Source organism: Periophthalmus magnuspinnatus, chromosome 13 (genome assembly GCF_009829125.3).
Source record: "Periophthalmus magnuspinnatus isolate fPerMag1 chromosome 13, fPerMag1.2.pri, whole genome shotgun sequence".
Taxonomy (NCBI): domain Eukaryota; kingdom Metazoa; phylum Chordata; class Actinopteri; order Gobiiformes; family Gobiidae; genus Periophthalmus; species Periophthalmus magnuspinnatus.
In genome coordinates this window covers 15,820,482-15,848,275 of record NC_047138.1, presented here as the reverse complement: position 1 = coordinate 15,848,275, position 27,794 = coordinate 15,820,482, and the positions used below count along the sequence as shown (strand labels likewise).

The 27,794-nt window shown below is 37.9% G+C and overlaps 1 protein-coding gene across 1 annotated transcript in view; it reads right to left on the bottom strand.

Annotated features, from left to right (window-relative positions):
• Positions 1-668: 668 nt before the first annotated feature.
• Positions 669-27,794, bottom strand: part of veph1 (ventricular zone expressed PH domain-containing 1) — a 49,321-nt gene continuing 22,195 nt past the window's right edge. The window contains exons 11-14 of the mRNA XM_055226157.1: positions 19,749-19,866; positions 4,821-4,960; positions 1,514-1,567; positions 669-889 (exon numbers count right to left, since the gene is read on the bottom strand). Of these exons, the coding sequence (XP_055082132.1) occupies positions 707-889; positions 1,514-1,567; positions 4,821-4,960; positions 19,749-19,866 (495 nt within the window). The 3' untranslated portion in view covers positions 669-706. The remainder of the gene's footprint in view (positions 890-1,513; positions 1,568-4,820; positions 4,961-19,748; positions 19,867-27,794) is intronic.

Here is a 27,794-nt window from a genome sequence, read left to right as displayed (position 1 = left end):
TCATCCTTCCTGCGCAGAGGAAACAGGGCTGTTGTTATTGTTGCGAGGTCGGCCCCACTGTCTCTATTGCTTCATCATCACGCATCATTAAAGCGCAGCACCATCTTTCCTCCGCCTCAGTATTGCTGGTGGTGCTGCTGGTGGTAGGGATGCTTTTTGGTTGTTGGCTTTTGATTAAAACCTTCCATTGTGCACCTCACAAATGTGTCTTTCATCATATTCTTATTGTGCAACTTTCAGATTAAATGCTGAAGATGGTCCATGGTTATTGTGTCTAGAGCTGCAGAAAATATCACTACATGATCGCTCGGCTAATTCAACGTCCACAGTAAGAAACAAAATCAAATACTGCATTTGAAAATTAAAGGGGCACTACATAACTTTTCTGGTGGAGGTTTTTCCACCTCCACCCGTGACTCCACCAGGCCAGGTGGAAAGGCGACTCCAGCTGTATGAGAATGTATGTTATTTCTGAGCAATGAAAGCACCTGTATATGAATAAATGTCAAATAAATTGGTTTAATGTCATACTGTGGTAGCAGACAAAGCAAATATCTCCATGGAGAAAAAAACTAGAAAAGTTACATAGTGCACCTTTGAGTTGTGCGCCCTAATCCTGACCCTGTGCTTGCATACCACTCTATTATCGCTGCCTCACTTGTCTTGTTGCCATGGCGATAGTGTTCATAGTGTTGTCAGGTTTAACTCAGAGGTACGTGGTGGCCTCACGGTTCTCACGCTCTCGGGCTTGGGCCACAGCCACATTGATGCATTGCAGCCACTCCTCTGCGTGCTTCTCGTCCTGAGCTTTGAGCACGTATGTCTTACTGTCTGTGAAGATCTCAAAGGCCCGTGGTAGACCCCTGTCACGACGCTTCCTTGCTACCACCTGCGGGACGAGAAGATCATCACTACATAGACATTTTGTGCATTTTCCAATACAAGAAAACTGTCTCCTGTCTCCTTCCAAGAGGACATCATTCCTTAGCAGATTTTTTTTAAAACAATGTTAATCTCTGTGATTTCATTAATCTTCCTGGTTTCCTTCAGTTAATCTTGTTTGACTCAAAACTCTCATCCCTTTAATCAGACACATCTTGAGTTTTAAGATTTAATGTACATTTTAAATATATTTCTTACTTATGTACAAAAGCCTTTCATTTTAAATGTACAGTACAGTATTTACTGGTATTGGTATTTACTTCTGGCCCATAGTGTTTAAAGTCTGATTTGTTTGACACGGATCCAGTCAAAACTCCAGATATGAAATTGGATTCAGTGCTTTTCAAATGGCTCAAGAGGTTTGGTCAATAGAGAAGCTGTTTTGAAAATGTGTGGTTTGGCTCAGATGGTATGAGCACAATGTCCCTGGCATTGGGATTAAATACAATTGAAATAGGTTTATTACATTTACAAATGAAAAAAAATAAAATAAAAAATCTTATTGAGCCACCACATCCAACGCTGTAGTATCCATGTTTCATGTTGTAGGTGTGAGGCAGTCTACCATCACCTTAACACTTTGGACCTTGCTCAGCTCAATGGGAATGTCATCCATCTCATCTTTCTATAAAACAACAAGACAAAACAACAAGATTCAAGTTAAATATTTATTCAGACCTGACTTAGGACAAGGTTAATATCACTAAAATTGAGCAACACTGGTAACACTTTATAAAAGCATGAACAAAGACTTCATTCATAATGTTTCTCAAGAGCAATTCAGGCTCAGTGTTTCATTACAGGGTTAGGAGCTAGGGCCATGGTTAAGTATGTAATCACACCTCAATCATTCTCGATAAACTTGTGCCCATTATTAAGTCTTTCTTTCTTTATTTATTCATTTCTTTATTTATACAGGGAGAGCCCAATGAGAGCATTCAGACTTTCCTTTTCATCGTTGCCCTGTTTAAAATACAGAAAAATACAAATAAAAAAAACAAAATCAATTACTGCATAGGTCAATTTCAAACATTAAAACAGGTGTGAGTATATTAAAGTGCATTTGTGACACCAGTGTATCCAGTTTTGCATGCCCTTGAAATGTATTAATAAAAAAATATATATTAAGGCTAATTATGGTGTAATTGTTCCTAAGTGTTACTGAAAATTCTTAGCCAAATATTTCTTCATAATTTCTACCTTAATATTACTTCTCTGTCTATTCATGGGTTTCAGAATGATGAAACTTTAGGACAGTGACCATAGCAACTGACAATTCAAAACAAAATATATATTTTGAATGGGACAAAGTCCTCAAATTGTTGCATATAATAGGAAGATGAAACTCAGGAATATGGTCAAGTAATCACAGCCTGCTTTCTTCTAATTGTCAACCAATCACCTCCCTGCTATTTGAGCTATGTGCTGCAACCCTCCACTAAACAAACACCACTGCAGCAGCAGAACCCTCCACCCCCTCAGCCTCTCAATTTCTGCTCCACTACCAGAGTGTAAAATGTGCAATGATATTTTTTCCCCCCAGAAATCGTCGTTCTCTCTTTTCACTATGTGGTGAAAGTTTGTCCTCTTGGTAATCTATTCATCACACCTCACTTATATTATGTCTGTCTCTCCTGATTACATTGTTTAAATTCAGCATTGGCAAAGTTACTACTCCAATGTGCCAAATAACATCTACATGCACCCCCACCTGTACAAATGATATATAGTGGCTTTATAATGTACTTTCCTCAGCCTTAACTTTGTCTGAACTCCTCACAGGGAGAACAGCTCTATTCCTATCACTCTTTGGTTGCATTAAATGAAAATCGTAATCATCACATCTGTGTTTAACTTATAGCTGACTCTTAAATGTGATGAGATTTGAGCAGAGCTGAGTAGTACTCAGTTACATTTACTTGACTGAAATTTCAATACAATTGTACATTTATTTTCCAATACTATACCTTTAGTCCTACTTGAGCAACATATATGACAATGTAACAGTACTCTTATGTGAGTAGAGATTATCACTGTGACTAAGTCTATAAGTGACAAAAGCTTTATGTTCACAATATGAAATGATTTGAACATTTGTGTTTCTTGACCCGCTCTTTCAGATGTGATTTAATTTTTCTCATTTTTGTGTCTATCCTTTGGAATTAATGGAATATTTAACATTTTCTCAAAATATGTTTTTTGTAAAATGATGTATCTGATGTTATGCCCAGCCAGGTAGTCTTACAGTCCCGTCTTATAGTTACTACTTGAGCAGTAATTTCCCCAAATACCTTTTTTACTCTTACCTGGGTCATTTCTTGGTCCTCTAGTTTGTAATGCACTTCTACTTAAAGCCACAGTATGTGACATTTAACTAAAAATAAAATAAAAGCATGTTTTTTTTCATTTTGGTTGTATTTATTGCACTGAAAAATATGTATTGTTACTCTGAGCTGGCTTGCATCTCAGAAGCCTGACTCTTATTTTGCCTTGACGAGCGCTATATATGTTGTTCCTTCGTATTGTAACATGGCATGCCACCTCCAGAAAGTTACACACTGTACCTTTAAAGTGATGGGACTCTCATTTGAGTATAATTTTTGGCTACTCTACTACGATCTACGGTGATTTGCCACACCCTCATCCCGTTATGTCTTCTATACAGTGGACTTGAGCCGAGTGGACGTCCATAACTAATCATGTATTAAAAGTTGCATAAGGCCAAACCATTATAAAAACGTACCGCGTCTGTGATTGATTCATTTGGACTGGTTTGTTTGTTCTGCCACATAAACAAACCGTATTTACAAAAACCCTTCTATCCTCTGTTTCCCGTAAGAAGCCAGTGCCAAAAGTAGTCCGGATCGGGCCTTTGTTTAGCGCTATACGTCTGGTCCCAGTTAACGGGCTCATTCAGCTACACAGTACAACAAAGTGGTGCTGTGAAACAATGGAGAATCTGTCCTATTATCATCTGCAAACCCTAAAACTACGGGCCCGCTCTCAAATTCCTAAAACTCTGTTACGTGCAACTCATGGAGGAGGCACTAAACTCGTGGCCTCTGTAAAAAGACTATTGTTGAGTAATAATAGGGAAATTCATTATGTAGCATTGTCCTTGTGCTTGCTACTTGTGTAACGGTATCTGCTTTGATTTAAGTGATGGGGAGCGTGACTCATGGACTGGCCTTGGGAGTCCCCCTGAGCCCCCCCACGGACCGGGGTTAGAGCAAGATGGATTCTCCAGATGACACTGGATTTCCACCATTTTCATCATAGTAGTAATGAGATGGGCCAAGACAGAACCAATTGTGGACTTTTTATAATGACTGGTAAGGGACAGTGTGAACTCGTAGTTGATAAATAGTGTCAGTTTGTGTAAAAATAAGTTGTACTAAAAAAGTAATAAAATACAGGAAGTAGTGGTGAGTTCAAAATGGAATAACTCTATCTATGTCATCAACTGAAATTACTATCAAATTGAAAATGCTATTAAAAAGATCTAACAGGAGCACTTTGACTATCAAGTTAGTCATTTAAAGATGCACTTTTATGGTGGAGGGGGGGGGGGGTGTCTGCTTGCCTGGAATGTTGCACAGTAGGGCATTAACCTGTTTTGTCCCCAAACAGGTGACGCAAGTTACAGGTCAGATCCGCCGAGAGGAGAGCCTGCTTTTCTGGCTATTTTTTTGGCAATAAAAACACCTGGGATAGAATAAATGCAAGACAGACAGGTTTAATGCCATACTGTGGAACATTCCAGCTTGGGAAATAACATTTACATGAAGCAGGTGACTGACTCTCCACATGAGATGTTAGATAGGTAAATAGAAGGATAGATGAATAGCATGTTAGCTTTGGCTTGCTTGCTTACTTACTGATTTGCTCCCCTTGCGGAAGAGGAGTTGGTTCCCAGCCAGAGTGAAATAGCGTGTCTTCCAGCGCTTGATAAATCTCCATCTGATCTGTTTCTCCTTTAGTTTACCTTCTATCAGTGGCTGTCCATCCTGATTCACAACTGAAAGAAAAAAAAATATGTCAGATGGATAAATGATAGAAATGACATCTGCGAGTACCTACAGTGGCTCTGAAGGGACACACCTTTGTTAATAGTGATGGTGAAAATAGTTGTGCAAAGTCCCATGAAAGACAGGTATAGTTGGTCAAGTTTAAACCAAAATGCCAGTGTGATTCTCAATCATTTTTGTGATGCAATTAATATTAACTTAATGAATTAATGGATTCTGCAGATGACACTGGATTTCCACCATTTTCATCATAGTAGTAATGAGATGGGCCAAGACAGAACCAATTGTGGAATTTTTATAATGACTGGTAAGGGACAGAGTGAACTTGTAGCTATATTAACTTGATGAATTAAGTTTTGTAAACTAACAAACAGCTTATTGCTTGTTTTTTGACACCAAAGCATTCTATAAGATAATAATACTTAATAGAGCTGGGGGCAGATAAAATGAAAATAGTTCAAATGCAGATTTGCGTTGTCATACAGTGAGTTATTGGGTTTAGTCAATAATAGAAATGATCAGCTTCAACACTTGTGAATTTATCTTTTGGATATTTCCTTGCCAAGTACAATGTAATCAGCAGAAAAAAACTCAGCGTTATGATTTCATAATATTCTAGAAGAATCACCAATAGGCTTGTTCCACAGATGTTAATAGAAAGGGATATTTCCAGTAAGACTATGAGTCTTGTTGGACCATGCTATTAAAAGGGTGTTCACTAGGGACTGGAACTAAAACTGGACAATCTGACTAAACCAATAAGACTATAACAGGACCAAATCAAGTCCACACCAGGACTGAAACGGTCTCAAATCAGGACAAATAACTTATTCAGCAAATAATACGTTTATACTTTTTTGAGATGTAAGAAATCAGAAAATAATGAGGTAAAAGGTGAAGGCATGTTCTTTTGTGGTTGCACTGATATAATAATTGTATTAATATGGCTGGCTTATTCTTATTCTTTTTTTCTATTATTTAAACAAGCTGCAAGGTTCCCTCCTCTACAGATATATATATATATATATATATATATATATATATATATATATATATATATATATATATATATATATATATATATATATATATATATATATATATATCTCCCCTTATATTGATCGTGTTAGCGGAAAAAACAACTTGAAACCAACAGTCCATGTTGTGTAGTGTAGTGGATACACCACACTCCTTTGGATCCTAGAGTTGCTGGCTCAAGACCAGACTTTGGAGCTTTCAGTTTGTCACTCGAGACAGTCGCACTGTATAAAGCCTTATCTATCACACTTATTGATATAGCGATTAACTCAACTTTACCTCCATACAAAAACAGCAGGCTGTCATTTAACACATTTGTCATTAAAAAGTTATTAACAAAGTTTCAACTGAACCCAAACTTCACAAAAGAGAAAATGAAAAGTGACGGCTGTGGGAATGAAACCAAATCTTTTATACACTGTAGCTGATCTAAAATGACAACACGACATTCTATAGGCACATACAGTTCAAATACAATTATATACTTGGACATTTTTCAGCCACTTTACAGCTAACACTTTTCCTGCAGCATTTTTTTCCCTTTCCCTGTAGTTTTTGACATACGTTCAACATTACATGCAAATGCAGGTCAAACTAGCAAACATTATCTTGATGCTAGCTTTTTGCCAGTCCAGTGAACAAAAGGCATCTTGTTTCTCTCATGTGCGCCGGGGATTGTGGGGGACTCCTGCACTGCCTGATTGGAAACATACTCTTTGTGTTGGGAGTGTGGGTAAATATACTTGACCGATGCACTTTTATCCTCTTCCAACTTACAAAGATGTGTCTTATCTGTTGGTTTACAAGGATTTCCGACACAAAACAGAGTCTGATTGTGGACTATGAGCTGTGAGTAAGATGTGAGTAGTCTGCTGAGTAAGTGTGGGTGTGTAGGAGGAAAGTAGTAAAAGTGAGTCAGTCAATGGGTATTATATATTAAATGACTTAATTGTGGTGCAACAAGAAGGAAGATAAGTTATTATTAACAGTAATAAGTAACTGAATGGACTTATGGAGAAATGTGTGTGTCCTCTCCATATGATTCATCCTTCAAGGTTGATATTATGCAAAATTGTCTTTTTGGAGCTTTCTACTGTTATAACGTTGTTTCCCTCATCAAAAACATGCCTGAAGAGGTTTTAAAAATAATCCATGAATAATTGCGTGATCTTGTGATGTCTCAATGTCTCTCTGTCAAATTCTCCTCCCACAAGCTGATGTCATCCATGCTACAGCACGATCATTTTCCGTAAGTATACAAAAACATGATATAAAACAATAGGCTTCAACTTCTCAAATCCGATGTGATGCAGAGTATATGATTTGTTCTAAAATACATTTAAGCGATGTGCAAGCTACAAAGCTTTATACAGTAAAGGGGGCATTGATTGAAAGAATAACCACCTATAAATATCTTGTGTTTTAGCTTGAAGAATATGTAAAATCTTTAAAAATCTCGGAATTATGTAACAGTTTAAAAAAAAAATTATCATTTCATTAAAGAAATAAGTCTTGTATTACAGAAAAGAAATTTTTCCAGCAACCTTTCTTTCTGTACTGGATTATGGAAATATAATATACATGTAGTCTTCAGCCTCTACTTTGAAATCTTTACATGCACTCATAACAAGTGATGGATCTGAAACCGATTATTGTTCACTCTATGAAAAAGTTGGTTGCTATCTGTTAGAAGAGAACTACACTGTATAAAATGTGTTTATAAGGGACTACTAGATAGACTGTATATCTCACTTGTTTGTTGAATTTTGATATGGGAACTTTTAATACAAGATCTAATACTCTCATTGGGCTCAAGATAAATGAAAATATGTTATGTCTGTATCAATTAATACCCCATAGCGTGTATTATGCCCCTCTTTAATCTCAGTGAAATGATCTATGTAATGTAAAGCTCTCTAAAATCACATTATACTGTCTCACTTAGGAATGTCCAGATGATTTGGTTAATGGATAATTGTGATTATTCATGTGACTCGAATGACCGTAAGGGCAAAGACATGTGAATTTGAAAAGATTCAATAAATTACATTCAATCTATACTCCAAAAAAGCAAAGCTAAATTTGAAGTTTCTTTTGTCCAGCTGGTTACGTCACAATGACCTTAAACACTGATGGATTTCATAAAGCTGGACAAACAGAGAATGGTAACTTACTGGACAATGTGAAGGAATTGTGAAATTCTTGGTTTCAGTATGATTTGACTATGTGCAAAGCCTGCCAACTCCACAAACATGTTCTGAAATATCATTGGTGAGTGGTTTGTATAAGTTTTACAATTTGTGTTTTATTTTTTATCTCAAATGTTAGGGAACAACCAGAAACCACAATGAAGCCTTCAGATATTGAAATAAGATTTAGAGTACCCAAGAGTACATAGCCAGGAGATTAGCATATTGCACATGGTATTTTTGGTTAATAAGGCACCAGTGGTATGGTATGCTTTGTATTTGTACAGGGGCAGTGTACAACAATACATTAACAGGACAATAGTCATAGGAGAGATGCTGGTGCCAAGTTATACCATGATCGCTAATTTACACCTGAGTCCCTGAGCAGTTTGCCGAAAATACTGAAAATACGGATTCAATTTATATAAATAAACCAGAAATAAATGAAACAGATATTACCTAGGGTCACATTCTTCAAATATTATTCAAAAAACAGCCAAACACATAATCATATGCACTCTTATCTGCTCCCCTTAGTCCCTCCCACCTCCATTAAGGTCCAACATATGCACACACACGTACACACGCACATACACCCCCACATACAGACGCACACCCACACACACCCCCATACACACACACACACACACATTCTACTGATCATTCAAATCACATTCATCCCTGCTGTGTACACACTTGTCAGGTTAGAATCTCTGTTGGCAAATTATTGTAATGACTCACAGCAACAGAGGAAAAGGCTGATTTGTTGGGTGTGGTCTTACGTTTGGAGATACTGGGGGGGGGGGGGCATGTAGTGAACATGGCAGTGTCATCAGCAGACATAGTTATGTTGACGTCACACACTGAGGGGAGGTCTTATGTCTAGACTAAAAAGCCTATTGTGCAGCTTTGGAGAGAGGAGAAGGTGTTGTTTGTGCTCACACATTGATGTCTCCGCCTAAGGTACAATGTCAATTGTAGGTTGTGATAATCCAAAATGTCCAATTTATTGAGAAGAATACTGTGGCTAACAGTGTCAAATGCCTTGTCCAAGTCAAGGAAGACAGCTCCAACTATATAATTTCTTCAGGGAAGAAGCAACAAGCTGTTTCCATGGAAATTTCTCCTGAAACCAAATTACCGTGCATTTAATAATCACTTCAGCTAGATGTTGGGCGAGCCCAGCTACAACCTTCTCATAGACCTTAGAGATGTCAGCGAGTATACTTCTGGACCCATAGTTACTGACCTCTTACTTATCTCCTGACTTGTGCAAAGGCATGACAATGGCAGTTATTTAAAGCTATTTTATGTTGTTTTAGAAAGACACTGTGGAGCCCTTCAGTCTTGTGATGAATGTTTCCACTTTTGTATCATTAACTGGTGTCAATCTGAAAGTGGGTGCATTAGATGGAGGAGATTCAGAAAAAATAAAAAGACATAGGACAGGGTTGAGCCAGTTTGGAAACTGAATTGATAAAATATGCATTAAAATAATGTGGCAATGGCTAGATTCATTTTGAACAACACCATCCACTTTGAACTGAAGATCATTGCAACTGCTTTTTCCTTTCCGGAAGTGTTTGTTCTTACTGTTCCATAATACTTTATTATTTCCTTTTGCCTCTTTTATTAAGTTAATAAAAAATGGCTTAGTTGAGAGGTGAATTTATTTCTCAGATTTTTAAATATCTGATTATCTGTAGTCAGTCTAGATTTAATACATTTTTTGAGTGCAGCATCTCTTTTCTTCATTAAGTCCCATTCATCCAAATTCATCTTTAAGCCATGGCACAAATTTGTTTGTTTCATTCTTTTCCCTATGCTAGCACCACTTGACTCTCGTGTTGATATAATACAAAAATTTCAAACTAGATTTTGACCATAATAATTTAAAAAAACACAAACACTCAACACATAATAGTACTTTCTTTTATATTACCATGTGGCAATATATCTGTGCAATACAGGTAGGTTCCATAGTGGTCCATGGGAGTATACTAGTCTATGTGGTCTTATACTTGGTCTGATACAGCTCAAGATCATTCTAAAGCTATACAGGAAAGGTTCTAGTTTTCGTATCTAGTTTCGATACTAGTTTTAGTATTGATAAGTATCTGATTTCTGATACTATTAACAGCCCTACTCCACACAGGCATAGTTCAAGAACTCAATCTAGCACTTTGCTGCAGTGAGGCAAGAGAGATAACTGCTTCTTTTTTCTGTGTAAAACCTCATCCTCAATGTGTTTATTGTGTTAAATATTTGTCAGTTTTTCTCAGAAATAAACAAGCGTGATTAATAATAAATCATGTGTAGTGCTGGCTGTTTGCTTTGATGTAGACACCTGGAAAAGGCACTGCTCTCCTCACCCTCAGGCCCTGGCGGCTCCTCACAGCCTCTGCAGAGACTCGCTGACGTCAGCCAATTAGTGGAGCAGTAGATGTGTGCAAACAACCATCTATCACAATCTCACCAGGGCCCTGTTCACTGCAAATATTTTGTCAGGTACTAAAACTGCAATGTTAAATCATAACGTTTTAAAATATGAAATCCACCGTGAAACAGCTGTGCAGCCTATAAGGTCAGATGCCAACCAAATATGAAAAACATACACTTAAAAGTAAAAGCTGTAATCGCTCAGAGTATGTGGTGACTGCTTGTAGTTATTGGCTCAAGAGTGACAAGTGTACCATTTGCCCAGAAAGGATCGCATTACACACAAAGTATTTTATGCTTGCTGTCATTTTCAATGGATATATCTATGCTTTGCTGCCTGAGAAAAGTAGTCATAATTTCACAATTGTCATTATGGGACTGGTACATCTGTTGTGTAAAAGATTACAATAAAACTACTCACAAATGTACTGTGGCACATGGTACTTTTTGTATGTTCTATGACATGACAATAATTTGCTGATTTAAATTATTTATAAGTAAGTCAAATATCAACCAAGGTTAATTAAAACATAATATTTGTGGTAAGACCTAAAATTCCATTAACCTTGGGCCAAAGCTGTTGTAGTTATTTTAGGCTTCTAAATGCTTTGATGCTCAGTTGAGGACAAGATACTTCACCTGTGTCAGGTGCCTCATATGTGACTATATGACTGCTGATCAAAATGCCACTGGAGCAGAATAAAAGCCATATCTATTTCAATTAGCCCCAGGGCAGCTGTGAGAACTAATGAAGCTTTACCACCATGTGTGACTGAGGAGTGTATATGAATATGAATATTGGACTAAAAGCCTGTAGCATTTACTCAAATATGGTACTGAACCTAATGGTGTCATAGTGACAGATTAAGTCCCTATTTTAAGAAGACAGTTCCTTGAGCTGTATTTTCTGCTGTAACATCACTGTTGACTAACAGTAACACTGTCTCTGTGATCACTGTCAGACTGTGGTCTTTAACCATAAACACAAAAGGAAACAGCAGAAACAACACCAAACAACAACCGCAGCCACACATGTTAACACCAAACAACAACAGCTGCAGCCACACGTGTCAACACCAAAAAACACCAACAACAGCAGCCCAAATAACAACAGCAGCCACACGTGTCAACACCCAAACAACAGCCACACGTGTCAACACCCAAACAACAACAGCCGCACGTGTCAACACCCAAACAACAACAGCCGCACGTGTCAACACCCAAACAACAACAGCAGTCCCACGTGTCAACACCCAAACAACAACAGCTGCACGTGTCAACACCCAAACAACAACAGCCGCATGTGTCAACACCCAAATAACAACAGCCGCACGTGTCAACACCCAAACAACAGCAGTCAACATGTCAACACCCAACAACAGCAGCAGCAGCTCTCGGTGTCACTGTGTTCTGTAGTGAACATAGTCATTAAGATGCAGGGACAATTATGGCACGCTTCAGAGACTTACAGTTCAAGCACCAGCACATTACGCTGCACACTTCAAAGACATTCCAGTGGTAAAAGCCAACGGTGGCATAAAAACCAACACTAACAACCACCTCCCTGCACCTTAGTTTTAATACGGAAAATACCTCAACTTTCTCTCATTAAGAACATAAGCAGCTACTTAGCCCTGCTGTAACTGTAACAAGGCTCTGAGGGTACATACAATATACTGCATTAAACATTAGCATCATGAACATTAAGAACTTCAGTATGTAGAATCTTATTGTCATTTACTGTAATCTATCCAGATGCACTTACGGTCACTGAGTTATAGACGTGGGCAAGCTTCCAAACATCACACGTTCTCACTTATAATAGCTCTGCTCTCGGACCATTACATCTGCCAATATACATTTGTGGTGAACAGCAAGAATTTTAGTAAAACTGTATCCAAAGTAAACATGCAATTTGATTTAGAAAATGTCTCTGTATGAAAGCCAACATGAACAAACTGTGTGCTGATTACAGAACAATGGAAGTAGACCCTAAAGTTGACATGTGTTGCTTTAATTATTTTAGATAAGATTAGGGCTTTGGATAGCGTCATGTGTCCAAGCTTGTTTAGGTCAAAGTTAAGATGTTTTAATTTGATTGTGTAATTTGAATTCATTATTAGCTTTAGTTTGTTTTGGTAGTAAAAGGAGTCTGGAAAGGTATTGGAGGTATTGTAACTGTTGACTCTTTGTTGAAGTGTTAATGCCATTTTATTGAGTTGTTGCTTTTTGATTATGGGCTTTGTACGCATGTACTATCCATTCAAAGTTGGATTAAAGGCACACTGTGTAACTTTTCTGGTGGAGGGTCAACCAGCTGCTTGTCTCCACAGAGATTATATTGTTTTGACTGTAATGTTCCAGTGTATATCAATAAACATATCTATTGTGCATTTATTCAATTATAGTTGTTTATCTTGCAAAAAATAAAATAAAATAAATGAAATAAACTCTCCACACATCTGACCTGTAACTTGGCCTGGTGGTCACCTATCTCCATGGAGAAAGGTTTCACAAATTCCATAGTACTATGCGCAATAAAGCAATACAATTTCCATGGAGACAGGGCGAACCTTTGACTGGAAAAGTTACATAGTGTGATTTTAATGAAGCTGATTTGTGATGCTTGTCTTGCACACCCCCAAAGTGTTGTCTCATACTCTTTAGTACCCCCAATATATCATGTAACAGTGCTTTTTGTTTATTTTTTTAATTTTAACAATATTTATGTAAACATTACAGCAACAGAAACATTACTAAGAACATTTTAAAGTCAATTGCTATTCAATATTCTATAATTCTATGGGGTAACACATAACATATTTAAATCACCATGTTACCTTTTGTTTTGAGAAAGCTGTATATAAAAAGAATGTATTAACATGTTTTATAACTTTTGTTTTTGACGCTCTGGGTCTCATCTCCCTTTGCTTTCGACACTAAGTCATTCTTCCTTCAGAGCACTATCACAACACAATCAGCATGCATCCTGCTAATGAAATGACTACACATCAAATCAGGTTTGTCAAGACATTGTGTACAGTTTTGTATCATGTTTTTCAATATTTATGGAGAATTCTCATGCGGGAGCAATCTTAACCGTAAGGAGGGTTCGAACAGGGCCCAAAAGAGCTCGCAAAATTACTCAAACATACACGGATGACATCCAAAATCTCTTCAGGCATGTTTTTGATGAGGGAACATTATAACAGTAAAAAAAAAAATCTATTCTGCATAAAACCCTCCTCTTTAAATCTGAATCATTCCAAGTACCTCAAGTGCTCGTGTACCCCCAAGAGTCCCCAACACTGACCTAGGCTATCTTTAGTGACATTATAGATCCTAAACAGAATCCTTTTTTGCCTTGTGTGAATTGTAAAATAAAGAACAAGTCATCACAAAGTAAATGTCATCATAACCCACTCATTACACAGTATTTTGAGTTATTACAAATCAAACTGTCGACTAAGGGGGAAAGTACAGTATTTGTAGAAAACACCATAAAAGACACAGCTGGTTTAAAGTGCTCTCTGGGTTGTTTGAGGAGGACACAGGGTTCACGCCTAGAGAATGACAAGAGCACGTTGCCCTGAGGCTCAAGGTCGCACAGGGGTCACGTACTTAACACAAACGCCAAACGGACACACAATTACATGTTACTCGACACTGAACCAGCACGCAAATATTTTTGCTGCAGTTTTGGCAATAGTCATACAGGGAAGTACATGCAAGGTACATATTAAGGTTCAATGATTCTGGGAAAGTAGACAGAGATTATGGCTAATTGCTGCCTAGAGCGACTTAAAAAAACATAAATGAGACTTTGCATGAATGACCTATCTGTGTTCCCAAATATGAGGTAAACATGTTCAAATTAAATATACATTTTACTGGGAACAACTGTAAAGCTGATTTGTCCTTAATTACAGAAACATTGGACATGATGGTGGCCAAGTTTCTTCTGTTTTAATTTTGTGTTTTGGTTATCAAGACAATTTTCCAATTAGGAAGCAGAAAGAGCCTCACATTAGATTCATTTGGGTTGCCAGGTTCGAGGCTGAAATCCAGTTTGTCTGAATCATAACTACCTAAACCATAGCATCTGCAGCCAATCCATAATCAGTGCTAATGCAGCCTTTGCAGCTCAGGGAGTGAATTCTGGAAGTTCTGAGGTTTCATATGAGGCATAGACCTTTCATAAACTGAGAACTCTTGTATGTGTTCTCTATATGTAGGGTAACCAAGCATCTTACCGCACTGACAACCCAGCATCAGTTGTGACTGTAAAACCTGTTATAAATCTGAGTACAGTCCCTTTAAATGTTGACTGTGGAAGTTCTGCAGAGGCTCTACTAATGAAACAGATTTCAGCCCTTGTACATGCTAAGTGCTTTGGTAAGCATATTGTAAAAACAAATCTGCTGTAACAAAGGAGCCCATTTCATTGTTTGTTTTGGAATCCACCTATCCCAAGTATTTATCTGCAGGCTGTCAGACAGAAGCAGACATTTCCGAGGCAAAATGACCAAGATGGTGACAGCTGACATGAAGCAATATTTACAACCTCCCTGGATCTGCATTCATAATTGAAACTGAATATGTGTGTGTGGTCAGACCATGTTGACTAGTGCTGGCTCTTATCAGCGAGTCAGCTAAACTTAATGGTGAAACGCAATGTACTTGCTCGTTATCTACTGTCTTTTTCCAGGGTCTATTGCCACTAGTGATGCAGGTGGCTTGAGTCTGTGCAGCTGTTTGGCCAGGGGCTGGGTGAAAGCATGTTAGAAAATATAGTCTTGATAACAACAAAAAGTACCAAGAACTATGGGATATTTTTGGGTATAGGTGGCACTCGTGTTCTAAAAATTGTTGATGGCATAACCTCTGATACAGCACAGGGGCCTAAACGAGAGGAGAAATATACATTTTTTGTCCGAAATGAAAACTCGCTAATGTTGAATCTTACCATTATTTGTTTGGGATTGGCTCCACAAACTTGCCATATTAATCTTATGATTGAAAGTCTTTTCAGCGGACAACAATCACATTTTTTGGGTTGAATAATGATACCACTTTTTGAAGCTATTATGGAAAGATTCAAATTTCACTTTTGTTTATTTATACTGACAGAGTAGATGCTGACATTTGTAACAGTATACAAAGCAACATGTGGCTCTTCAATTACAGAGACATTAACAATAAATCCAGTCAACAAATCTACAATCAAAAACATACCTGGAGTTGTGTTTAATTTCATTCACAAATGTTTGAATAACCCCAGAGCTCAAAATGCTCTGTTCCACCTTGTGATGTCATGAAGCAGTAGTTTTCAAGTTAATTGTTACTTTTTACCTTCTGCTTATTAGACTGGAAATTCAAGGGCGGAAATTATCCAAATGATTCTACTGAAGGTGTATGGAGTTTAAAAACACAATAGAGCACTCCCTGTGTTACCACATGACATCACAAGGTGGAACAGAGTTTTTTTCTGTTTGAGAGAAGAATAAATAAATATGCAAGATTTGTGTGTTAAACATATGTGAATGAAACTGAACACAATTCTGGGTATCTTTGTGATGAGGAAACAACATTAAAACATAGATCAGAAAGCAGCATAATATGGGCCCTTTAAACAACAGATTCTACCATAGGATTGAGTCCTCTAGCTCAGATGTTAAAATGTAGTGATGTCATGTGAAAAACCGTCTCATTAACTCATAAATCATGCATCAAATAATCTCATTGTATTACTTTAGTTTGGATACTATGACTACTAAGTTCCATAGAGTGTGTTGTTTGTGTCAAGTTTAGGGACTTTTGGATAAAGCCTCTCCAATTTACAGTTTATAGCACACTTTTGGCCAGATGACGGATCAGCGGGGCCATCTGAGGCAACCAGAACCATGCTTTTGTAAACAGGCAGCGTCCAATGTGGCCTGTGAATACACCAGGATTTCTGCCATAAAACCCAGTAATGTTGAAACACTGGCATCAGTGTGAGCTAATCAATTCTCAGCCGTCACATCGGCCTACCCCCCTCAAAGAGCAGAAAGAAATGAGCCAGTTAAACATTTATATTCTAGTTTGTGTTTATTCTAGTACATGGGTGAGTGTTAACTTGTCTGAATATGGAGGCAATGGTGAGAAGTAAAAAGTGCTTCTCAAATTCTGACTGGGTTTGGTGGGATAGTACCTGTGGTAAATATGTATCAGAATTTAACAAGTCAAGTAGCAGTTGGTGAAGGTTGAAAAAGTTAGTGTGTCATCAATACACAAAAATCCATCCAAAACGAAGGGAAAATGTGTGCATAAAGAATATTTTAAAATGTACAGTTTGTAACTTTCTGGAGTTGGCACGTCACCTGCATTAGTCCATGGAAATAGATTGAAAACCATACTTCAGAACATTATCCATGGAGATAGAGCAGTTATCTGGCATACTGTGGAAGATTATAGCCTAAGGAACAAAATGTCCATGGAAACAAGTAGGAGACCAAACAAGAGTACTTTAAGTCTGGATTTGGCTAAAAAGTTACATACTGTGGCTTTAAACACATTAAACACTGTTTCTTGCTAGGTGACAGTTATAGAATTACTTATGACACATCTGCTTCCCATGTCCAAACAGAAAATAAAATTATAAACTTCACCAAATTTGTCAAACTAAGATAAACAAGGCGAAATCTGTGGTTGAATCCTAAATTGAATGATGTTAATGAAACGTGTAGTCTAACGTGTTGCTTTAAATGGAAGGAAGAGGCTGTGACTAAAACATTTGCCCATTAGGAGATGTACTTGGATCCATAAACCCGTCTAAATCCTCTGCGCGCTAATTAGCCAATTTAAAAGCACAAATAAATCTAGAGTTTCACTACATCTGATGGCCATGCCCTAGTCCTGCCTCTCCTCATGCTGGGTTCTCATTAAGTGCCATTACGCAGCATGTCTCTGAAGGATAAAGAGGTTTAAACGTGCTCATTACGCAAGACTTTCCTCTTCGGGCTCTTCACTTTTCATTTATCACACAGCAGCCCGCTCGTTCTTATATAACTGATAACAACACCCATCCCATCACTCACATGTGTATTTATAAGGCCTGTCGTCGAAGGTGGGGAAACATATGAGGAGCTATAAATCAAAGTGAAAAAGTACCCTCAGTGTGCTGTGTGAACTAACCTCAGCGGTGTCTCTATGTGAGGCTAAGTAGAGCTCACGGTTATACCTGGTGTCTCAAGGGCTTTAGGATAATATTGTGCAACTCAACCTCTGAATATCCAACTACTACAGTATGTGAAATACAGACCCAAATGAGTCACGTTTAATTTAAGACTTTTTGGACTTTTTGGGATATCTGACTCACTCCACTCTTCCAACATCAGCTATAGGATAAGCTATGTTCTTGCAATATTGAGGCATCTATGAGGGCTAACGAAATCCCTTGGTCAACTGCCAATCAATTTTTAACTAAAAGGGAGGCATGGCAAAAGCTCTCAAATAATACATTATCACAATGACCTGACCATGTAGCTGCACTGAAAATACTACAACTGTGAGTTCTTGCAAAAACAAATCTTCACTCCTAAATCTTTACATAATCCACTCCCTACCTTGTCCTTTCTGCATATAATTCTTTGTAATCTAAATAAAAAAGTCAACTAATATTTTGGTCAACTAAGACGCCTGATTAATTGGCTAAATGCCCTACATCCCATAGTTTGTATTTTAAACATGGCTGCCTAAAAAAAAAGAGTCTCAGCTGTGTGGCCAGAGTTCTTATTTCTCCCTTCTGTCTGCAGGTTTGTGATACCACAGATGGTAAATACTAAAAGGTCACATTTTAATATAGCTCTTTTCCAGTGTCAAGGCACTCAAAGCACTTTACAGATGGAGAGCAAAAGGGCCATAACATCCTTTGTCACAAGAGGATTCAACTATTAAACAAACTCTAATAACTAAATGAAAACACTCTTCAAAAGCATAATAATGTTGGGCAAGTGGCTTGATCAGTGACCTCATGAGGTGCACAGGTCCAAAGTAAACTGCTCAGAGCTGAGTCCAGTGTGGCTTTATATGTCAGCCCTCATCACACTAACATTCAGATCCAGGCCATCAGACATATAAGAGTCTCTACAGAGGAGCTGTTCTGAGAAACCTCATTTCCCTCTGAGGCGTTTAGAGTAAAAACATCCGCACATCGGCCGTTGACTCTACCCCCCGCGAGCTCACAGCACCTGAGATAAGCTTTCAATCACATGTGTGAGCATCTGCGTGTGGGCCACTATCACAATGGATTAGATTAAAGGATCAAAAACACGGCATTGGAAGTTGACACACCAAATCCAACCAGAAATACTCTTTACTTACTCTGTCATCTGTCAAAATCGCAATTTGAGTTGATGCAAATATCAAATTGCAAAGGCTGTTATTTAGCTAAGAGAATGTTCTTTTTAGACCTCTACAAACAAGGTTGTCTTTTATTTGTTAATTACTTTATCCCATTTCAGTCTTTTCTCAAATATTATTGCAGCAGAGTCATCAGCCACCTAGTAACGATACTATATTTGTCAGTTTTGATACTAAGGAATAGATAGGACTCAATACCCATTCCGATATCACAATGATAATTAGAAAAAAAAAACTCTTTAGAAAATAGAATGTGATATTCGACATTAAGTCATAATACTCCCTTTTATATTACCATGTGGTCTTATAGCAGTGTAATCCCTCAGTCATCCAGGTATGTTCAAGATCATTCAGGAAAGGTTAATTTTTGTCTTGTGAATGGGAATTTTGGTATCAGTACTTGCACAAATGAGTTTCTAGTTTCGATACTAGTTTTGGTATTGACTAGTATCTGATTTTCGACCCTACACTCACCGCAGCCTGCCCTTTACCTCCACTAGTTTCTACTCACAAATCCATCATTCTTCCCTGTTTTACTATAGGCATCAGTTTAAGTCAGTCCTGGTTGAAATACAAGAAAACACTACACTATACAGACCACCACTCTGGTTTCAAATGATTCTTAGGGGAGACAGTTGACAGGGAAGTAAAAATAAATAAATAAACCATAGAGTGTGTGTGAGTGTACAGTGTTAGTGGTGTCATGTACCCGTGGCCTTTTCTGGGTTGTTACACATGAAGCACAGCCATCCCCGGTGCTCCTCACTGAAGCCAAAGAGGTCAAAGAAGCGCACCTCCTCCAGCTGGGTCTGGAGACTGTCCAAGTCCTGTAGAAAGAGGAACAGACAGCATACTATTGTTGTCATACTAGGAATATACTCAATACTCAGTACCGACTCCGATACAACAGTGATAATAAAAATATATTTTATTTAGACAATAGAACAATAGAAGTCATTGTCAGCATTAAATCGTAGTACTTTCTTTTATATTACCATGTGGTCTTATATTTGTGCAATCCCTCAGTTGTTCAGGTAGGTTAGTGGTCCACGAGCATATACACTAATGTATGTAGTCTTATACTTGTTCTGATACAGCTAAAGATCACTCTAAAGCTATTCAGGAATGGTTAATTTATGTGCTTTGAATGTGACTTTTTTTAGTATTGATACTTGCTCAAATAACTATCTAGTTTCGATACTATTTTTATCGAATAGTATTTGATTTTCGATACTTTTGACAATCCTATAAGAGACAAGGCCTTTAAAACCACATGTGTAACCCATTTATGTCAAACTGAACATTTTATTCGCCTGTGTAAAAAACTATGGAGATTGAATTACACAACTTCCATTTGATTAAGAGTTGAGAAATTGCTCTATAAATATAAATGTGAGCCCAAAAGTTGCAAAAACATCAAACATTAGGTTTAGAATTAGAATTATGGTCTAAGTAAATAATTTTACATTTTCTAAATAAATAACTACAGTACGTTTTAATGGAGTATCATAAATCAGCCCATTGTTGTGAAGATTTGAAAAAAACCCACACAATTTAAATATGTTCCCCCTAGCTTAGTATTATCATGGTTCATTATTTGTAATCAGTGAACTCTGTTTCATCAACTGTGAGTGTGATATTGTGCAATACATCCACTGCTGCTACATGACAGACTTGAGTTTTTAAAATTTTATAAAAGAGTAATAGTTTAAATGACAAACTAAAATGTACTAAATTACAAACTTACAAGTACTGTCGGGATAAAAGGTTTAGGAATACACATGGAAAGAGTCATCCATAATCTAAAAACTAGGGAGTGTGCAAAAAACAACCAAAAGAATCCTGATGACAATATTCAGACGGTAATATTATGATAATTGGCCTGGAAGTGTCTTGGTTGAGGTCCAAGTATCGCACCCATGTTTGTAAGATTTTTATTTTATTATCTATTTTGTTGAAAGATTTCCCAACTTCACAACAAATGTTCTGCATTAAAGTCACCGTGGGGTAGCTTATAAAACAAACAAACACATAAAAAACTAGCTTTAAAGAGTAGTTTAACAATAAACAGGAAGAGTGCTGAGAGTGAATGCCACCAGGGACCACCCTATTTTGGTTGTCCTGCACAGCCCTTTTCCCTCATCCCACATACCGGTAAATAGATAATCCACAAACTGCCATATAAATTGTGTAAATGAGTGAGATTTTCTTTTCCTTTTCACAAATAAATCGAGACTTTTTGGGTGTACTGGCTTTCAGAGTTGTAATATTTTGGCATGCAGTGGTATTACACGTCCTGATAAGTCAACATTCTAAATAGCATTCTAAAAATATTAAATTAAATTAAATTCAAAATTCTGAAACCAAAACTGGGAAATGAACCACATAGTTTATTGTAAATTATTTCAACATTTCGTCTTGTGGAAATTGTGTCTCACCCTAATAAAAACATTAAAAAAAAATTTGGTGTTATTGCAGTTATATCTATGACTCAGTGACCCTACAGCTGAGCCTTATATATTGGCCGCAGAGCAGAGGAATGGTGCTGCACATATCTTGGGGCAGGTGAGTGATTAGGGAGCTTTTGTTTTGTGGTGCTTTCAGCAGCTTGACCGTACATCACAGCACAGTGTCAGTGAGAGCCACAACAAAGCCATGGAAACCCAGCGCTCCTTTAGAATCCCCAGCAGACCTCAGCACATGGTAAGAGTTAGGCACATCCAAACACACTCCCAGTGACACTTAAGCCCTTCAGATAATACATATTTATCTTTGGCTGTTTGGGGACAGCCCAAGATCTTTAAGTAGATGATAGATGACATTCAGTCGCCTCAGTGACACAATGTGGAAGATATATATATATATATATATATATATATATATATATATATATATATATATATATTTATACTCCAGCAACAAACTATTGGTAAATGGTCATGGTCAAGGAATCACTCACCCATTCACACACATTCATGCACCAGTGTACACAGAGACTGGGGTTAAGTGTCTTGCCAAAAGACACAATGACTTTATTCATGTGTGGAAGCTGGAATCACACCGCCAACCTGTGAGTCAGTGAATCTGACTGCTCTAACAAACTATACAAAACTACGATTATTAGTCATTTTCATAATGCTTAGAATGTGCTTTACAGGCTTGTCAAAGCCTCTCAAAGAGCTAGACTGTAGTCATTATTCATTGGCTCTATACTCTGTGATGGTAAGCAAGGCTGTTAATCTGCACCATCAGCCCCTCTGACCACCACCAATAACACACACACCACTTTCCAACACAGGTATGTGACACTGCATTCTTAGTCATAGATCAATCATCTTTATCTTTGTACCAAACTGAGCCATTTCCTTGTTGGAGTGCTGCACTTGAGAGCCTACTTTACATTTTACACAGCAGCACAGGACCATTTTACAGTGTTTAGCTTCTGTCCGACACTGAATCTCCCACAACTTTGTCCACAGTTTAAATACTTTGAAAGCCCCAGCCACATAGCTGGATTACTACAGCTTACCTTTACTCTGATCTACACAGCCACTCAAGCCCTGTGCCATTTACAAAGATCTATTTAAGAACAAAATAATATTTCACACTAGAGCCAAGTTAAAACAGCCAGGGGGAGGGACTTACAACAACAGGTAGCTCTAATCACTACGCTACTAGTGTATTTGGCCTATTGACCTGCAGCTTTCAGCTGGTAAAGTTAATGACCAAGGATGCACACACAAATATACAACATTCTCAGGTATGGCTGAAACAGTAGATGTGCATTCACATAGCTCTATACATCAGCACTTTCTGCATGTTGTCAAACGTGAAATAATGGAGGTGAAAGGTCTGTGCCTGAGGATACAGAGAAACAAGGACCATGTGTGAGTGAGCACCCAGCCTATCTGCACCTCACATGAACATTAATATTGTGCTGCATTCAGCTCACAGCACACAGTCAAAGAAACTCACGGACGATGAGGGACAGTGTGAAATGATGGGGCTTAAATGTTTCAGCTTGGATTCTTCAAGGGGATAATAACTCAAATAGGAGAACAGTTTAAGGGTGAGGCCTAGAAGTAAAGATTGACTGATATGGGTTGTCGGCTGATGCTGATATAGATTGTTTTGTATCTAGAGAAACTGATAGCCGATCAGCTCTGCTGATATTTTTAGGCCGATAAGGGTGGATTTTGATTTTTTTTTCCCCAAATGATATAATTTGAATTTATTACAAACTCATCCACAACCCTGTTTTATTACAAACTGGATAAGAAAGCAATGTAGTCACATTTATTGGTCTATGCATTCCTGTTGTATCTCCAGAGTTCACCTGGCTCCCCCTGGACATGGCTGTGATGCTGCAGGACACAGAGGAGGGGCACTTTTGTCCTGGGGGCTGTTACTCTGCTCTAACACAGGATGTGCTGACCCTGCCTGACCTTTGTTTGAGTTATTCCATATTTTAAATGTTCAATGTGCTTAAATTGCCACTCTTATAAAGTTATATTGATTGATTCTACAAATAAATAATCAGTATTCATATGAAATTAAGTGTTGTGAAAAGTGACAGAATTGACACTCACACAGTGACTTTCCTTGCTCAAGAAAACCTAAAATGAGCTGAATCTTCAACTTCAATGAAAGATAATATAATAGATTTTATATTTATTCACTGGTATTGACACAATGTTAAAAAGAACTGTATGTAAGATTTGGATTTTTAATTCCACACATGACCTAACTATACATCAGATATGAGGTAAACGTGTTCAAATCAGATATAGCTTTTAGTGATAACAATTATAATGTTGATTTGTTCTTAATTACAAAAACATTGGACATGATGGTGGCCAAGTTGTTTATGTTGTAATTCAGTGTTTTGGTTCCCAAGACAATTATCCAGTCAGAAAGCTGAACAAGCATGAGTCTCTCATTTGGGCTGCCAGTTTCAATACTGAAATCAGTTGGTTAAAACCTAAATGATCTGATCTGAATCCTCACTCTCTAAATCCCAGCACCTGCACCTAATCATTAATCAGTGCCTCTCCTGGAGTATTGGTGTTCCCATACTGAGAATGAAAAAAATACTTACATGAGTCCTCTATCTACAGGTTAAGGCTCGTAATGAACAACATTAACAGATCTAAACATCAACAGATCTAAGAAAAATATGACAACTGGCCAACAACTGGCTGAAGATGTGAACATGCTTCCATATCTGAATCATGCACAAGGAAGAGGGGCTTATTTCAAATTATGAAAAATAGTTGGGGGTATCAGTATATCCCTATGTAACCTCTCTTTGCCCCCTCTCCATCTCTGTCACTGTTTGGAGATCATAATCCGATCAAGATAAAAAGGTTAAAAGAGTAACACACCAGAGGCTATGGAGGCAACAGAATTCTCACTCCCAGTTTGAAATTTTGCCATGCATTTTATTATTTGAATTGTGTTCAATTTGACATGATATCACCCGTGTGTCACAGTTATGCGTCTGTTGTTACTACGCATTAATATATTTAATACACTGACATCTACCAAAACAAGAATTACTCAATCCAACCAGCCCAGCTACCAAGCTAGTCTTATGAAGATGTAACTTTTTTCTTGGAATGTTCCACAATATGGAATTAAACTTATGGCTCTGTATTTATTCAATTACAGTTGTTTTTATTGCTCAAAATATCTTGAATACCTTGGAAAACACATGCATTACTGTGAGTGGAGTCGCATCTCCACAGATCTCTGCAACCAGAGACTGTATATAGAAGTGGACTAAGGGAGTGTGATGAACTGTAAAAAGTTATGAGACAAATTTGGAGCCGAGTACCATATTTGGAATTCTGGCCGCGAGTATCATAGCAACCAAAGAGCCAATCAGGAGCGAGGCTGTTGAAGGTAATACCCCCCACCCACCCACACCATTGGTTTAGCAGGGAGCAGGCTCTTAGCAACGCTGCCAATCAAACCTGTTGCTAATGCTAGTGAGAGCAACCTTGGGAAAAGAAGGCACCCGATTTTTCAGTTATTAATGTTCATATCTTGATTTACAAACACAATAGTGAAATAAAAACACCAGGATCAAGTAGAGTGGGTTAATAGGAACAAGACAACAAGACTAAAATGACAAGTCTGACAGCAGCAATTATGGAAAGAGGGATGACAGTTTTTCAATGTAAAGTGAATTGTCGATGGAGCCGGAAGCACGCACATGTTTAAGGTTAACTGTGTTCATTGTCCATTTATATCTACAGTCTATGCCTACACCTTAGCCTGGTTACCCGATTGTCTCCATAGAAATGGATAGGTTTAATGCTATATTACAGATCATTCCAGGCAAACCAGTTACACCACCACAAAAACTACAGTTCTTTGCACAGAGCATCTTTAAGTTCAGCCCACTAACTGAATAGAAAGTACTTTGCACTTTCACTGCTGTATCAACAAAAGCCGTCATTGTTGACACTACACAGACAACGAGGGCGAATTATTTTCAACTTTTCATGACACCGCAGAGGTTTGGTTTCTCTCAGTTTACTCTACACTCTACTCAACCGCAATTTACAGTAAAAAGATCTGTTTGCCATTAGAACGCTAAACAAAGACATGGACAACCTTAAGTCCTTTACATTTCTGAAGTCATGTAAAGCTTTATAGCCTCTTCTTAAATCACACGGCCAGCGCAGATAACTGCTGATCTCTGAGTCATATTTTTAACAGCTTTAGCCTTTTCCTCTTCCTGCACCATCAGTTTTTCATTTCCTGATCAATCTGGGATTTTATGTTCAAAAGACAGAATGCATCTACAGAGAGCCGATGAAAGACACATGGTGACCTATTTGGATTTTTTTGTAAAATAAAGAGCATTTTTATTAGTTAATCTTCTATAAAACAACATGACTAATCAGTGAGGGAAGGTTTGTGTAACTATAATAATTACACGACAAGCACAAACAAAGACTGCATTCATAATGAACACATTTGAAGAAGTTTATTAAGAATGATTCAGGCATAGTAACTACTTCATTACTACACTCATCAGTTATGATGCTCATCTATTCTAGACTACAAAAACACTGGACATGATGGGCAGATTGTTTATATTATAATTTGGTGTTTTGGTTGTCAAGATGATTGTCAAGGGCCTCACATGAGTGTTTCACTTGGGTTGCCAGTTTCAACGCTAAAATCCACTTGGTTTAAACTTAAAAAGACTCTCTCTGATCTGAATCCTCACTGAACTCCAGCACCTGTAGCCAATGCTTAATCAAGGCCTCTGCTGCAGTACATGCAGTCCATAAACTGAGAATGAGAAAAACTTGTGTGAGTCCTCTATATGCAGGTTCAGGCACTGGCAACACAGATTCACTTGTGATTGTAACAACTTTTTTTAAAACAGTAAGAGAGCAGGCTACATACAGTTCCTTTAAACAGTTACTGAACTTGAATTATTCTTAATAAACTACTGGTTAATTATGAATTCAGTCTTTTTTATGGTTTATTCAGACTAAATAAGGTGTAGCTATTATAAAGTGGTACCAAATATTATATTTCTGGCCAATAATCAAACTTTTTTAAATTTTATTTTAGATAGAATAAGACTATAGTAGTATAAGACCACTTGAGGGGTAGCACTGGGTTTGTAATGCACCATTCCTTAACCTTTAAGTCACAACAAAATACATCTACTTTTAAGTATAACTAATTGCTAAAGTGACACTCCCTGGTGCTTTACATGTCTGGAAAATCTCAGTGTAACAGGCTGGTATAGAAAATGCCCAGCACAGAATCTCAAATAAATAGACATCCAAAAAAAGGGACTTGTTTTTGTAAAAATCTGCCTGTGAGCAGTCCCATCTGTGCAGTGGGAGGTTTACTTTACCCGTGACACAGAGTAAATCAGGAAGTGTGCTTGAGCCTCATTCACAAAGATGGTAACCAGGATTTAAACCCAAGCTAGAAGTACTTCATGTTACACTGCAACTGTCATTCTGTGTCACACATCCAGGTATGAAACCGCAACTGTGAGGATCAAATGACTATAGCACCTTTAAAGGAGCAAGAAGTAACTATAAGTAACTTTTCTGATGGGGAGGCCTCCACTTGTTTGACTCCATAAGAATGTTATACATTTTTTCCACAGATCTGATCTCTAACCTCACCTACTTATCTCCATGGAAGTAAGTTTAATGGCATATAATGGAATGAACCAACATAAAGCAAGTCAAGGAGGATTTGGTTAATATGATAACTACTGAGATACATGTACTGTATTTTCCGGACTATAAGTCGAACTTTTTTCATAGTTTGGACGGGGATGTGACTTATACTCGGATGCAACTTATATCTAAAAGCTGGTGTGGGCTTCCTTATTGCCCCACAGCTCAGCCTCCTCGTGGTGGAGTTCACCCTGGTAAATGAGAAGGTCACATCCTGGCGCCTTTGGGTTTGGGACAGGTCTCTCACTGTTGTGAAGGCCTATGGGCCAAACAGTAGGGCAGAGTACCCAGCCTTCTTGGAGTCCCTGGAGGAGGGTACTAGACAGTGCACCAACCGGGGACTCCGTTGTTCTCCTGGGGGACCCATGTGGGTAATGACAGTGACCCTTGGAGGGGCGTGATCAGGAAGAACGGCCTCCCTGATCTGAATCCAAGTGGTGTTCTGTTGTTGGACTTCTGTGTTAGCCAGTTTATCCATAATGAACACCATGTTCGAGCACAAGGGTGTCCAGTGCACTTGGCACCAGGAG